The 14,828-nt window shown below is 36.8% G+C and overlaps 1 protein-coding gene across 1 annotated transcript in view; it reads left to right on the top strand.

Moving 5' to 3' along the window:
- The window catches only part of LOC108795029 (collagen alpha-1(VII) chain-like), a 204,348-nt gene that overhangs the window by 42,276 nt on the left and 147,244 nt on the right, over positions 1-14,828 (top strand). The window contains exons 28-38 of the mRNA XM_018566199.1: positions 144-170; positions 3,025-3,096; positions 7,334-7,414; positions 8,868-8,894; positions 9,068-9,112; positions 10,476-10,544; positions 10,760-10,855; positions 12,552-12,578; positions 12,711-12,764; positions 14,019-14,090; positions 14,563-14,622. Of these exons, the coding sequence (XP_018421701.1) occupies positions 144-170; positions 3,025-3,096; positions 7,334-7,414; positions 8,868-8,894; positions 9,068-9,112; positions 10,476-10,544; positions 10,760-10,855; positions 12,552-12,578; positions 12,711-12,764; positions 14,019-14,090; positions 14,563-14,622 (630 nt within the window). The remainder of the gene's footprint in view (positions 1-143; positions 171-3,024; positions 3,097-7,333; positions 7,415-8,867; positions 8,895-9,067; positions 9,113-10,475; positions 10,545-10,759; positions 10,856-12,551; positions 12,579-12,710; positions 12,765-14,018; positions 14,091-14,562; positions 14,623-14,828) is intronic.

The raw sequence follows: 14,828 nt of genomic DNA, 5'->3' as shown, positions 1-14,828 counted from the left end.
TTATTATTATTATTATATGTTAGACTAATACTTCTGAGATAAATGCTCTTTGGGTCACTTGCAGCCATACTGTATATTACTTTGTATAAAATTCTTATGTGTCTATAAATATGCTATTTTTTAACTTTGTTTACTTTCTGCAGGGTATAAAGGGACCACCAGGGCAATCTGTGAGTTTAATGTTTAAAATATTTAAAAAAAATTCTAGATATTATATGATTAAGGGCATACCTATAGCCATATCAGAGCACGAGACTGCTTTGGGGTTTAGTTGCACAGGAGGTTCTGAATTGTCTGTTCTTCCTTAAAAGCAGCCAAGCAGTTTTTCACTGTAATTCTGCTTTAGAAATATGAAAGAGAGAAGCTACTAGATGCTATGTTCAGGTGCCATTCCACCAATTTTTTTAAATTAAATCTGAGTTAGAATTTTGAGTTTTGATTTTTGTACCATAAAATGTATCTAAAACCAAATAAATTTTTTTGGATAAAGTTTAGCTACGGTTAGAACCTCTGTCCCCTGCTCTATTTGTCCTGGTGACTATTGCCAACAGGACCGAAAGTTAGGAAACATTTTACATGTTTGAGTCATTACTGGAAAAAGATCTTACAATGCGAACACCTGTTCTGGATACCACAGTATAAGAAACTTCCCTTAACTTGTAAAGATTTCCTCTCTGTTGCATTCCAAGACATCTTTCTAAAATGTATATGGGTTTTACCTTTTAATTGCTTTTATGGATTAGGGTTAGTTATTCATTGATTATTACAGAATAGCACCAATAATGTATGTGGCATAGTGCACATTCACATTAGTTCCGACTTCTTTAAAGAGCTTACAGTCCCTATCATACATGCATACATACGAGGGCCAATTTAGACAGGAGCTATTTACCTACCAGCATGTCTTCAGATAGAAGAGTGGTCCAAAATTCCTGGAGAGAGGTGTAAGAAACTCATTGATGGTTACAGGAAGCAATTGATTTCAGTTATTTTTTTTTCAAGGCCTGTGCTACCAAATATTGAGGGTGTCAATAATTTTGTCCAGTCCATTTCTAGTGTTTTGTGTGGAATGTGTCAGGCTTGGCTTTTTTTCTCCACTTTTTTGTGTCATACCAATACAAACAAAAGAAAAAAACATGAGAATGCCTAAACATTTGTAATTGTAACAATTTTCTGTGTGAAGTGGTGCATTATCTGACAGAAATGCAGGGGTGCCAATATTTTTGGCCATGCCTGTATATCCCAAACTTTTTTTTATAGTTTTAGCAGATAAGGATTCGCTGGAATGATTAGTTCACTTCCTGTCTGGTAAATAGTAGGTATGCACCGAAATTTCGGTCGCCAAAACAAAGTGGTCGAAAATGATACTTTCGGTCAAAATGCCAAAAGTACCATATTTCAGCTGAAATTACAGTGCATCTCTAGTTTCTCTCACACAGCAGTGTCCAGCAGGGAGGGGAGAAACTGTCAGGAGGCCAAGCAGGGCGGGGAGGAGGGCACTGAGTGATCGCTGAGTGTTTGTAAATAATTGAGGACATAGTATATTTACTGTGTCCCCAATTATGAATGAACAGGAAGTGCTCAACATCATTGCCTGTTCATTCATGATTGTGGACATAGTAACTCATACTATATCCATAGTTTATTAATGAACAGGAGCACTCAGTATAGGGGCTTCCTGTTCATTCATAACAGGGGCTGCAGAAAAAGAGATTACATAGTTACATAGTATTTGGGGTTGAATAAAAACATACGTCCATCAAGTCCAACCCAAGATTGATGACTAAATCTCTTTTTCTATTTTAAAAGGGAAATATCAGGGGTCTGTTTAGACCCCTGATATTTCCCCAGAGCCAATGATAGTGAAGGTAAAAAATAAAAAATACAAATTTTAAATGCAAAAATAAAAATAAATAAATACAAATAAAAAATAAAATATACAAAAATTGAAAAGTAAAAATAAAATATTTAAAAAAAGGTTAGAACATTTTCTTTTCGGTTTTGGCCTGACAATGTTTTTGTTTTCAGTTTCGGTCAGAAAATGTAATTTCCGTGCACCGCTAGTAACGGCTTTTTCCCAGGACAGAAAGGGAGGGGAACAGCAAAGACAGAAGTAAAGATTTTGGGGTTTTTTAAGTAGGGAAATTCTAGAACCGCTGTCAGCTTTTTATTGTTGCCCGTTGTCCCTCACTTCCTGTCTGGTAAAAGAATGTTCACAGAAAAGAAAGTGAAGGAAAATCTTTCCAGGGTAGCCCCTGATAGAATAAAAACCTGACATCAGTTCTAAGCTTTTCCCATTCTATCAAAACTGAAAAAAAAAGGTTTTGGGTACAGAAACACTTTAAGATCAAGTATCAATCAAACATTATAGTGAATAATGAATAGCTTTTCTCTTTCAGTTCAATTACATAAAATTTGGAGTTTGGTCCTCTGGTGATTGTTTAGGCCTAAGGGCTGTGGGCTGGTCAACACTGTGATTTACTCTATGAAGAACAGATTGTTAAAATAATACATTTTAAAGGTTATCTAAATCTAAGAACAAAGACGTGAAGAAAGATGCAATATATACAATTTTTGTTCTTGGGTTTTTATAAGCTTTATTGTGATTATAAGAAAACACTAACAATTTGCCAGTGACAGCAAGTCATCTCAAGAAATTAGTCCTGTTGTTTTCCCTTTTTAACAATGAAAATAGGACGTTTATAAGTGCTTAGCAAATACCAGGTGATACTTGATGTACAGTATCCGCTAAGTCCTGGTTAGGCAATTGCAAGCCCTAGTTAAAGTATTAAAAATCAGAATTAAATTATATAAGCAGTTAAATAGATGTTTTTTTTAAATTCTACTTCTTGTTACCTGCAGTCTCTCAGCTCAGCTTTGATATGAATCTTGATTTAACCCCTCATATGAATCTTGATTTTTTTCCAGAAGAAACCATTGCATAAATAATATAGGTGATTTTTGTTAACCATGCAAATACGAAATACATTTCCATTCTTAAATAAATTATTTTATCTTAATTAGCCATTCACAGGTTTACAAACCGGCGGCTTTGATCTTCTTAACATGAACTCTAAAGGAGAGAAAGGAGAACGGGTAAGAACAAATTAAAACTCTTTGTACAACATTCAGAATTAAATGTTGTTATCACTCAATCAATATTGTAATTGGCTAATTAATGCCTTCAGTAAACAAAGGGGTAAAACCTTGTGAGGGCCAAAATGACTATTTTATATGAAAATACACTTCAGTAATTAGGAACAGACCTGCTTTACTCTACATATTGTCTTCATTTGCACAAATTTCAATTGCTAACTGTGTGGCATGATATAATTTTTACACATATCATTATGTACTTATTCTGAATATATATTTTTATGAACAGCACATTTTGATAATACAATGTATCAATTAAAAAAACATGTTTATCTTAGCTTTCTTTGGTAATTTAAAGGGTTATTAAACCCTTGCATGTTTTTGCATATATCTACGTCTAGCAAGCAGTAGATATATGCAAAACGATTAAAAAAAACATTTTTTTTCAAAGATTAATACTTGTGTCTTCACCGCTCACTCCCGTCCAATCATCTGAAAATTTCTCGGGCGGCCGCAAAGGATCTTGGGGCGGACGCATGCGCAGTTCAGATGTTCGGCCGGGAGATGAGGAGAGACACAAGGTAAGTCTATGGAGCAGCGTGCACCTGCACAGACTCTGTGGGACATGAAAGAAGAGGAGGACAGAGGAGTCAGCGCTGGATCGGAGACCTGGACCAGTGCTGGGGGGACAGCTAAAAACTAAAGGAAAGAAGAAGATCAGATTAACAGACATAAAACGCTTTTGACTTTATTGTCACTTTAAGGTTTGACCACTGTTGTAGCATGGCCCATCCATCCTTACTGGCGTTCAGATATTCATGTATCTGAAAATGGGCAGGGATTCAGTTCCCATGGTCTGCCATACCATGAACAGGATCTAATATCATCTTAAAATTCTCCCATGTATGCCTGTTTGTGAATGCCTATCAAACTCTATATATCTGTCCAGTAGTGTCTGTGCCTGCTCTCTGTATTCATCTTATGCTACCCATGAATGTCTGTGTGTGTAAAACTACCCACACACATGGGATGATGTTTCACCTGGATAAGGCTGCTAACTCTTTTCTTTAAAACATACAAAATATCACAATATAACTATTCTCAGGTGGAATAATTCATTGAGCAGGTGAGAAAACCTGTCGGGAGCACTGTTACATAATTACATAGTATTTGAGGTTGAATAAAGACACGGGTTCATCAAGTTCAACCTGTGTGTCTGTGTGTGTGCAGGGCATGCGTGCATGTGTGTATGTAAGTCCCTGTGTGGTCCTAGGTTTTAAGAGTATTTAAAATACAACCCATGGGTTGCCTCACTACAGGCACCCTGCCTGATCCTCTCCCCCTAACATACGTAGAGTAAAACATTTTTGGAAATAAAAAGGGTTTGCGGAGAGGTGTAACAGACTTAAGTATACTGTATATGATATTTTACATAGATCATTTACTGGAATTATATATTCTCTATAAGGCAATGTACAAATCATGAAACGAAACTCTATTTTAATAATTTATGCTATATTAATATAAATTTTGCTATTTTTATGTATGCGTGGTCTGTTACACCTCTCTGGAAATCCTATTTATTTCCAAAGAATGTTTACTCTAGGTTTTAAGAGTACCTGTACCCCTGTATGTTAAGTCTCTCAGGAAGGTGTGTTGCTCACCTCGGTAATAAACTAGTAGTAGAACTCTGTGCTCAAGTATGCTACCTAGCCTACAGCTACTGTGTATAATCACCCAGGGATGTATGAAAACTAAAACGTCCTAAACCCGGTGCTCCTAATTACAATAATATTTACATAAAAAACGACCTGAATACAATCAAAATCAGAAAATCTTACTGCCTGTGTAATACCAATACAAAAAAAAAAATATAGAAACAACCAAATTAGTAATATGCAGATATCGGCAACTGCTCCTGTGTGCGCAGTCTTAATAAAACCTTAAATCAATACAAAACATACAATCTGAATAAAACGTATAATCACGGTTCAAAATGAGATCTATCATAGTGCCATTTGCCTTGTCACAGGTGGGCACAGTTCACACCACCACCTAAAGGCTTGCCAAAAGCTTTCAAAATGCATTTGATGTTTACATTGCCCCTGTACAACCTTAAGCCCTTGTGAACTAGGCCTTACATATGATTAGCTGTGTTTGATCTCTTGGTTCTCCTACAATGCAGAAATACAATCTCAAGATAAAAAATATCACTTCACCCTCTGAGAATGACAAAAAATACCTATATAATTACTGTTTTCAGCTATATATCAACAACTGCAGTTTTCTCTTTTTAATCACAATTAGATTGTGCGCCGTAAAAAAATTTGTTCCATTTCGTTTCGTAATATCCGTTATTTCGTATTTCGTAATTCGTGTCCGAAACTCAATTCAGATTCGTACGAAATACAAATTTTCGTTAGTTTCTGCACATTTTCGTAACTTTACGAACATTCGTTATGATGAAGTCAAAAAGCCAAAATACCTTTGTTAATATTGGAGTCGATGGTAGTTGTTTCCGAAATACGAAATTCCGTTAACGTACTTTGGATCCGAATTTTGTATTTTGGATCAAAAAAACAAACTACCATCAACTCCAATATATTAACAAAGATATTTTGCTTTTTAACTTCATCATAACGAATGTTCATAACGTAACGAAATTACGTCAACGGAATTTCGTATTTCCTGCCTGTATTGTAATGCAACTCTCAGCAGCAGAAGAGAAAACCCTCTGATTGGTCAACCAAACGAAATACGAATTCCGTTAACGGATTTCGGATCTGAATTTCGGATTTCGTATAAAAAAAAAACTCATCAACTCCAATATTAACAAAGGTATTTTGCTTTTTAACTTCATCATAACGAATGTTCGTAACGGATCGAAATTCCGTCAACGGAATTTGGTATTTCCTGCCTGTATTGTAATGCAACCCTCAGCAGCAGCGGATCCGTATTTCGGATTAAAAAAAAATCTTGTCATGTTGTTCAACCTCATTTACAGGGGTAATATTAGTTCCCGTTTCAAAGAAATTCGGATCCGAAATTCGTTAACGGAATTTCGTATTTTGGATATAATTCGGAAACTGCAATTCGGATTTCGGATGCTTCCGAATTTCAGGAAAATTCGTATGAATTTCGATTCGTAACGAGACGAATCGCACATGTCTAATCACAATATAAAATCTTGTTTCTAATTACCATTATGTGTACTAAAGTAAATGTTCCTGTCATTTAATTGTACAGTACCAGATTGTCATCCAATAATTTGTTCTAGACCTTGGTTATTCAGTGTGCTGTGGGCTTGTTAACAGTGGTAATAGTTAATGTTTCTTAATGTGCTTCTTTTTTTTTTTGTTTCCCAAGATTAATCTTTATCTTATTACAGTTTCAGACACGTTGACAGCATTATTTTTAGCATTCTCCCACCTACCTTTTGACTCACTATTATCTTTGTGTATTTTTTATTGTTTGTGTCTAGTTTAAGGCAGTTTTCTGGATTTTTTTTCTTTTACATTCACACATTCTTTTATCACAATTAATTATGGATTAAGTGTTTTCGATGCCTTGCTTTGCAAGGCGTTCTGTCACATATGCTAAATTTCAAAGTGTTCTACTCAAGCTTGCATTTAATTTACCCTACAAATGTTTTACAGGAGGAGGATTTGCTGAGGACATATCAGTCCAGCAATAAGTCAGACCAAATAAGCAAGGCTTATTTGGTGATTATTTTGATAAGCTCAAGTGTAATATGAATTTATAGAATCCATAATTCATATTTTTTTTTGAGCAGCACTTCCCATTGGAATGCATTAAAAACAGTATGCTGTTTTCAAATTCAAGTGTTGAAAGGGGAATATCATTATGGTGATGTACTGGTTTTAGTTACTTCTATGTCTTGTTTGTCTACTCCTCCATCTCTCTTCACTATGGGCCTGGCTGTTACATATATTTATGTGAAAGGTAGTTATAAGGATGATAGAAGTATAGGCTCAGTTATGGCTTATGTCAGCCAGGGGACTGACAATGGGGACCCCAAAGTAAGTGTAATTTACAGACCTATATTTTCTTTTTATTTGAAATAATTATATTTTCTCATTATTTTATACAAGCTATATGAGGTTCAAAATGTTGTTTATTATAATTCTTTTCCCAGAAATTGTCTGATGACAGCATTATATATATTTATATTTTTTTTTATTATATGCCATATTTTAACATCATAGTATTCTTTTAGGGTCTGCCTGGGCAAGATGGTGTTCCTGGCCTTCCAGGGCGTCCTGGACGAACAGGTCCCCCTGGTCCTCCCGGCCTAATGGTAAATAATAAACAATGCTGTGTATTTTTATTTTTTTTATCTATGCATACATATCTCAGATCTTACATGAACAAATGGGTTTTTCTTAAAGCTGAACTCAACAGCTACAAACACAGCACATACACACATAAGTGAACTGCCCTGCATGACAAAGAGTTTGTCATTTTGTCAGTTAATTATTTTTGATTCATAAACCTGTGACAGACAGCACAGCCAGGAAAGTGCTGTTGTAGAGAAGTGGTGGAGAATCAATTAAATAACTATGCGCATCAAAATCCAGTTTTTCATGGCTCTAAACTTATTTGTTTATTTGTTTTTGCATGCCATTGACCCACCTGTTTTCTCCTTATGTCATTGAAAGTTGCAACACTCTGTTAGTTGTTGTGGCTTTGCTGACCCAGTGTAAGCATAATCCAGTCCATGCCTGGCAGCATATGCTCAAAGCTGGTTTGTGGTGTTTTATTCTTTTAGTAGGAGAATTTGCACAATGTTTCAACCAATTATATTGATTATATATATGCAACTAAGTATATATAAACTAAGTATATATACTTAGTTGCATATACAGTATGGTTGCACTGAAATAAGCATGCCCACTGAGTTTAATATTTATGAGGCTATTCACAAAGCTGCCGTTGAAAAACTGTTCTAAAATGTAGGAACATGTAAAAAAAAATAAAATAGTTTAAAGAAAAAAAATAAAATAAAAAATAATAAAACAAAAAATGCCTGCAAAGATTCCAGCAAAAGAAAAACAATTGGACGGAGCTAGCAGTGACAGCTAGCTCCGCCCAACTGTTTCCTATTGACCAGCACCTGCCAGAGTCTTCTAGCAGGTCTCAGGCCAATACATAACAACTGGGCATTTATATTGTTGTTTAATGACAGATCAGCATCCCCAGGTCATTTGGGGACGCTGACCTGTCATTACAACTGGGCGGAGCCCAGCTGTCATTTGCGTGGAGATCGGTCGGCTATGGCTGATCTTTCTCCACACATCGGCTGTCACTTCGGCCTTCGGCCCGGCTGAGCTGCTCGGCTGCCCTCTGCTGCTGTAGGGGCTATTGTGAATAGACCATACACCAGCTCTTCAGTTTGACTGAACCGAAGGGCAGAGGCGGCCGAAGAGAGCCAAAGGATCAGCCGAAGCTACGGCTGTATCCTTGGGCTCCATAGTGAAAAACCCCCTTAATCTGTAAAAACAGCAAAATACACAACATAAAGTAACAAAAATATTGAGACATATAGCAATATACGTCTCAATATTTTTGTTACGGCCACACTCCACGCTGAATCAGTTTATTGAAAGTTTTGGAACAGATGGAACTAACTGATTCACATTTTCTGAATATGGAGAAAATGTGATTTAATTATGATCTGTCCTGAGTGAACCATAAATTTGCAATGACTGTAATGTAATAGCTGGCTTAAATTAACCTTTGTTCAATTACAGGGTCATAAGGGCTTTCAAGGTGACAGGGTAAGAGCATTTATTTTTTTCAATGTCTATATTTGATATTTGGTGTATATATTTAGCTTACGCTCATGTGAATTTGAATTGTTGTTTCTTGGAGCTTCTTGGGGGTATATTGAATATATCATGGTTACCTGTTATTACTTAAAATGTCATAATACTCATTTTGTGTATTTTAGGGACTTCTAGGGTATCCAGGGCAACCAGGACCAAAAGGAGATAGAGTAAGCAGTTTACAAAAAGCTAAATTTGAGTTAGACGATGTTTATGATTGCTTTATTAACATTCTGTATAAACAGTGAATGGTTCATGTTGTCTTGTGTATGGTGTGTCTGAACATTGGTTGAGTTAAGGATGAAAGTCATGGCAAGTGCCAATAGTTCTGCCATCTAAATGAACACACCTAGATCTTTCACCGCCAGGCATTCTCAGTGATGGATCTGTCCATGTATGGCTAACCTTAGCGTAGCCCCTAGACATTAGAATACAGTCACCCTTATGCCTATAGGAGGTCTCCTGCCCCACCGGCTTGCAGAGTGTGAGAACAGATGATTATACAGGTTACCTGCCTTGATCACATTTGTTCATCTAAGAGGAAAATGGAGCCAGCAGAGTCTACCAGCCATTTAAAAACGTCCCACCCTCCTCCATAGCAACAAACCTGATGCTAAGAAAGCTGAGCTGTTATGTATTTTAACCTGGTATCCAATTCTGTTTCTTGAGGACAGTCAGATTTTGCAGATAGGAAAGAATTAGAAACCTAGGTAGAAAATTAGGTTTTACTGCTATCTGGGTCTGGGTCTGGGAAATATCCCTCACTTCCCATCACAGTGACAACTGTTCTTCCATACAGAAAGTGAAGGAGAATCTGAATAGGGACACCGATGGCAATAAATAGTTGTCAAAAGGTCTAGCCTTCCTCTACTATAAATAGGAAATCTTCCCAACGGAACTCCAGATAGACTTAAAAACCCAAAGTTTCTAATCCTTTCCCACTCTATGCAAAACTAAAAACGTTTTGACTGGACATACACTTTAATTTCCCTTTTTACATACAGCATGCTACACTACACCATATCTCGTTTGGGTTCTTTTAAGGTATTACCAAACCGATTCACTCTAAAGTATGTTAAATTGTATGTATTCCCATTTTTTATGTTTGTTTTGGGAAAAGTAGGGAAGGGTTAAAAGCATTTTTTAGGTTACTTTTTACTGTTTACATAATGTAGCAGGCGGTTTGCTTTCACTTCCTGTCCCAGTGACACAACAGGAAATTTTGAGGAAATCTCCCAAAGTGAAGAGAATGCCCCTTTTAGACAGCGGTCCCCAGATCAGAGGGATTTTGGTTTTCACCATCACTTTTTGTTTCAGTGACGGTAGTTACCAGTACAAACACGGAGACAAATCTCCTATACAGGGACACAGATAGCAATTAACACTTTATAGAGCATCTAAACCCCACTCTATTCAAAAGTAAAAATACATACACTTTAAGGTAGCCACACATAAAAAAATATAAAAACTGGACTGCAATTAAAATGAACTGTTATATATTGGAAGATTTATGTTTTTGTTCCACTTCCATAGGGAGAGCCAGGCTATGTGCTGGGGGCAGTCGATGGACTGGCTGGCCTTGGTGGTATTCCTGGATCACCTGTAAGTATGTGCATAAAAAAAGTAGAATGAATTATGTAAACGAGGCACATTTAAATAATATGACAAATTGTTACACTAAAATTCGAATACTTAAAAAGTTTTACATTGCAATACATATATAAAACGTTTGTTTCAGTATTGTATATGTGTGTGTTTTGTCATAGCATGGCAAGGTATTCTTTACTTGTCTAATTGTACTATCTTTATTACTCTAGGGTTCAAAGGGTCATTCTGGGGCTCCTGGCCTTCCTGGTCCTCCTGGCGTTCCAGGATTTCCAGGACCTCAAGGTCCTCCAGGGCTTTCTATCAAGGTTTGTATAAAATATGCATGTATTATATTGCACTAATGGCTCTTTTAAACATAGAAAAATATTAAAGGGCTAGTCTATATAAAAAGCAATATTTCACTCTCGGATGGAGTCTAGTAAGCTGAGTCAGCCAATGACACCTTACATTTCTCTGAAACTGCAGCAACAAGATCTCCGCACCATAGTCCCTGCTCCCCACCCAGCTTGCTAGCTCACACCTCTTGGCACAAGAGAGTTGTTTCCAGGTGTTCCCACTCCTTTTGTAAAGCTGGCCATACATTATGCAAATTCTGGTTCTTCAGGAACCTGCTGAAATTTGCACACTGGGTGCTGCTGTTGGCACCCTTTCGGCCGGCATCCCTTAATCAGCTGTTTGAAGGAGCTGATCAAAAAAACTTCCAAAGAACAGAGCCAGCAGCCAATGAGCTGGTTATAATACAAAAGAAGCAGCTGGGTTTCCTCGATCAACGCTTGTAAGCATTTATGGAGGAATCTGTTCCATTTTTTTCGTTCAGCCTGCAGGTTGAATGAAAAAAAATAGAACATCGTTTGGCCAGGTTTACATTTTTAAAAATCTGATGAAGAGTATATGAATCTTTGTACTCAAATGGCAAGTGTGTTGACCTGGGCACACCAATGTACCATTATCATCCTTGAGAGACATAATAAACCCCTTGCATAATTGAACTCTCCTGCATCGCTCCAAAATGGCATGACTAGACTGAACTCCGGACATAACTTTTTTCATTTACATATATGCCATAATAGCCACAGAGAATATAAATCCAGTTTATGTGCATAAAACACCTTTGCAAACCTAAATATTACAATATAAAACCAGAAATGATATTATCACCATGCTGCACATAGCCTGTGCAGAGAACAGACCTGTGGGAGGGACCCAGCAGACCTCATCCACTGTAGGCTGTCTACAGAAAACTACAGGAGGGGGTGGATACAAGACAAGTCACCCTGCTCAAAGAGATAGAGCAGCAGCAACTGGTCTTTATTACAGGAAGCTCCTGCACAGAGACAGTTTCACACTGGATTACTGCACAAACCTGGAGGAAATACACAAACCACACCAAGGTTCAGGTAAACATATATACAACTATTTTATTTGGACAATACTTGCTTATTCCAGAGTCCATATGCAAGGTTGACTTAAACTCAAATGTTAATTGGAAGATATGTTAAAAGTCTTTCAGAAATGGTTAAAGAGTAAAAATAAAAGCAGGACATATTTACCATTTTTAGGGAAACTGCTACTCTAGACGTCTTTCAGTGTTGGTCAATATGATGCTTTATTGCTATTTTAAAAATATAGCGGATACACAAGACTGAAAATAGAAACATATTTTTAAGATGTAAAAGAATGCCTGCTATTTGCATGTGTTATACAAACTACATCTTAAGCATTTTGATTCCACAAAAATGTGGGGGAGTGTGTTAAATTAGTGGTTAGTGTTAGGGTTAAAAGTTACATATTATAGCATGGTTTAGGACTAAATGTATGAACAATTTTCTTACATGATGTATTGGAGAATTATATCTATTGCCAGCGCATAAGGCTGAGTGCTTTTTGGCAGTTAGTACATTTAAAAAAAATACAGTTTCAACTTGTTACTACAGTTCCCCTATGTGTAAACAGAAAAATGTTTTCTATTGTATTTATCTGGCTCTTGTCACTTGTTTGCAGGGTGAGCCAGGTGAAACTGGAACTCAAGTGAGTATGTTTAGACCTCTTTTTTTTATTCTTGTATTTATTATGTAGATTTTGCCTTTTTTTTTTCCCTATTGGTTTTAAAAAAGGTGACAGGCATTAATCTGCTATAAGCCATAACTATTGCTTTTTCAGGGTCCTCGTGGGAAGATTGGAGCAAAGGGAGATAAAGGAGATCTGGGGGAACCTGTAAGTTATCTCAAATTGGAAGTATTTATAACTATCTAGAACATGAACAGACATTATTAGTATATCTATGTACATAAATATGACATTAATGGTATTTAAAAAAGGTCAACACCAAGGAGAAACAGGTACTTGGGTATTCTGCAAGAAAGATGGTGCTAAACACCTAGCTATCATTGCCAGATATGACTGGTACCGATAATTTTTATACTTATAGTTAAGGATCCATCAGGTATTTTTCTAATGCTAGGGATAAACAGTTTGTCTTGGTAGTTCTTGTCTGAGTTTGGTAGTATAACAGAAAGTGGGACACTGTCACTCTGAATGTGGATTACAGCCACATTGCTCCCCTACCCCAAACATAAATAATATGAATAAAAAGTAATGGAGCAACTAAAAAACTCTAACAAAAAGAACACATTGAAGAGGAGGCAAAGAAATCCACACAGCACTGAAATATTGCTAGGGTAGTTGTTCTGCAAAATTAATTGGCACGGTGAGGTCTAAAGGTTGTCCTCATACATGCTGGCAATTGAGAAGCTATATTACTTTTTGAACCAGCACCTGGGGAGTCCTGATGGCAGCTAAGGAATTGGGAGTGGTGAGATTTTCTTTGCCTCTACATATGTACAATAAGTAACACAGTAGGAATCAGTGTGATATATGCATTTACCATCAAAAGAGAAAGGGGTCTATTCCCGAAGCTGCCGAAGGATCTAACCGTAGCTTCGGCCGATATGCAATAGCCAATAGTAAACTAGCATTGTACCCGCCCTCTGCTGCAGTTCTCCATCAGGTCCATCAGCAGAGGGCATCTATAAGAATAGGCCGAACAGCAGTGAGTAGCCTGCCGGAGGTTCGGCTGAGTCGAACTCCTTCTGCACTTCGGGTTGGCCGAACATGCTGAGCATGTTCGGCCGACCCGAAGCCATGTCACTTCACTTGGGGTAGGTTGTTCACTCGGCAGCTTAGTGAATAGACCCCAAAGTGTTCATTCTAGTTATTTCCACCTTTCTATTGATCTTTTCATATCACATACATTTGATACATGGAATAAGGGCAACTCTAGTAAATGGACACATTTTAGAAAGCAACATACACTACTTAGGTGACCCAGTAGAATCTACTAGTTTGCATTGATGTGTGACATATTTAAACTTCAGTTGTGAATACATTAAGTAAACACATCTGGAACGTTATTGTCCTTTACTTTATATTGCTCTCTATTTGATGATGGAATGATTTTGGTTATAACAGGGCAGATCTGGCTTACCAGGTCCAATAGGTCTTGACGGCCCTCCTGGATTTCAAGGAACAAAAGGAGAAAAGGTAACATATGTTTTCTGGGGTAATTGAGCCTGAAAATAAATCCATTTTTATTTGTTAAAGAATAGAACAAAATTGTTATGTGCCACATGTTTTATAAATGTTTCTTTTCTGTATGCGCTTACTCTATGTAATAATAATTTGGTCTATTCTATTTATGCAACAAGGAAAATGGGATTCCACATATTTTAAAAAAGCAGGTGCTTTGCCTTTATAAAATGTAAAAATCTATTTGATTGCAGTGCAGCAGCAGTCCTTTCTAACAGAGCAATGCATCTCTTCAGTCACTTGCAATCCCCTTCCAAATGTCCCTTAATTTACATTCACAAGGTAAATATGTTTATGACATACATTGCCTTGTAATTGAAACATCATAACAAATGTAGTAAAAGCAAGAAATGCAGGGACAAAAGAGGTACTGATTTGCCATTTAATTGGCATTATTGTGCTGTAATTTCATGTATCTTTGTTTCAGGGGGAAGCAGGGGTTGGTTACCCAGGAATACCAGGTTTAAAAGGAATGCAAGGAGACAAGGTAAGACTGCACAGAAATATGCATAGAAACATCTCTATTTATGTAATAAGTTTTGCATAATGCTATTGCACAGTCCTTTATCTAATGTTATAAAAGGAACTGTCATATTTTCTTGGCGTGATAACTATAGTGAAAACTATCACTTGATAGCTGAAGCAAAACATTTTTAGTTTTGGATAGAGCTCAGTAGGGGATGGTTAAAACCC

This window comes from Nanorana parkeri, unplaced genomic scaffold (assembly GCF_000935625.1).
Source record: "Nanorana parkeri isolate BGI_ZX_2015 unplaced genomic scaffold, ASM93562v1 scaffold27, whole genome shotgun sequence".
In the NCBI taxonomy this organism is placed as follows: Eukaryota; Metazoa; Chordata; class Amphibia; order Anura; family Dicroglossidae; genus Nanorana; species Nanorana parkeri.
Note: the sequence above shows the minus strand (reverse complement) of the source record. Positions and strands in the feature narration are given on the sequence as shown.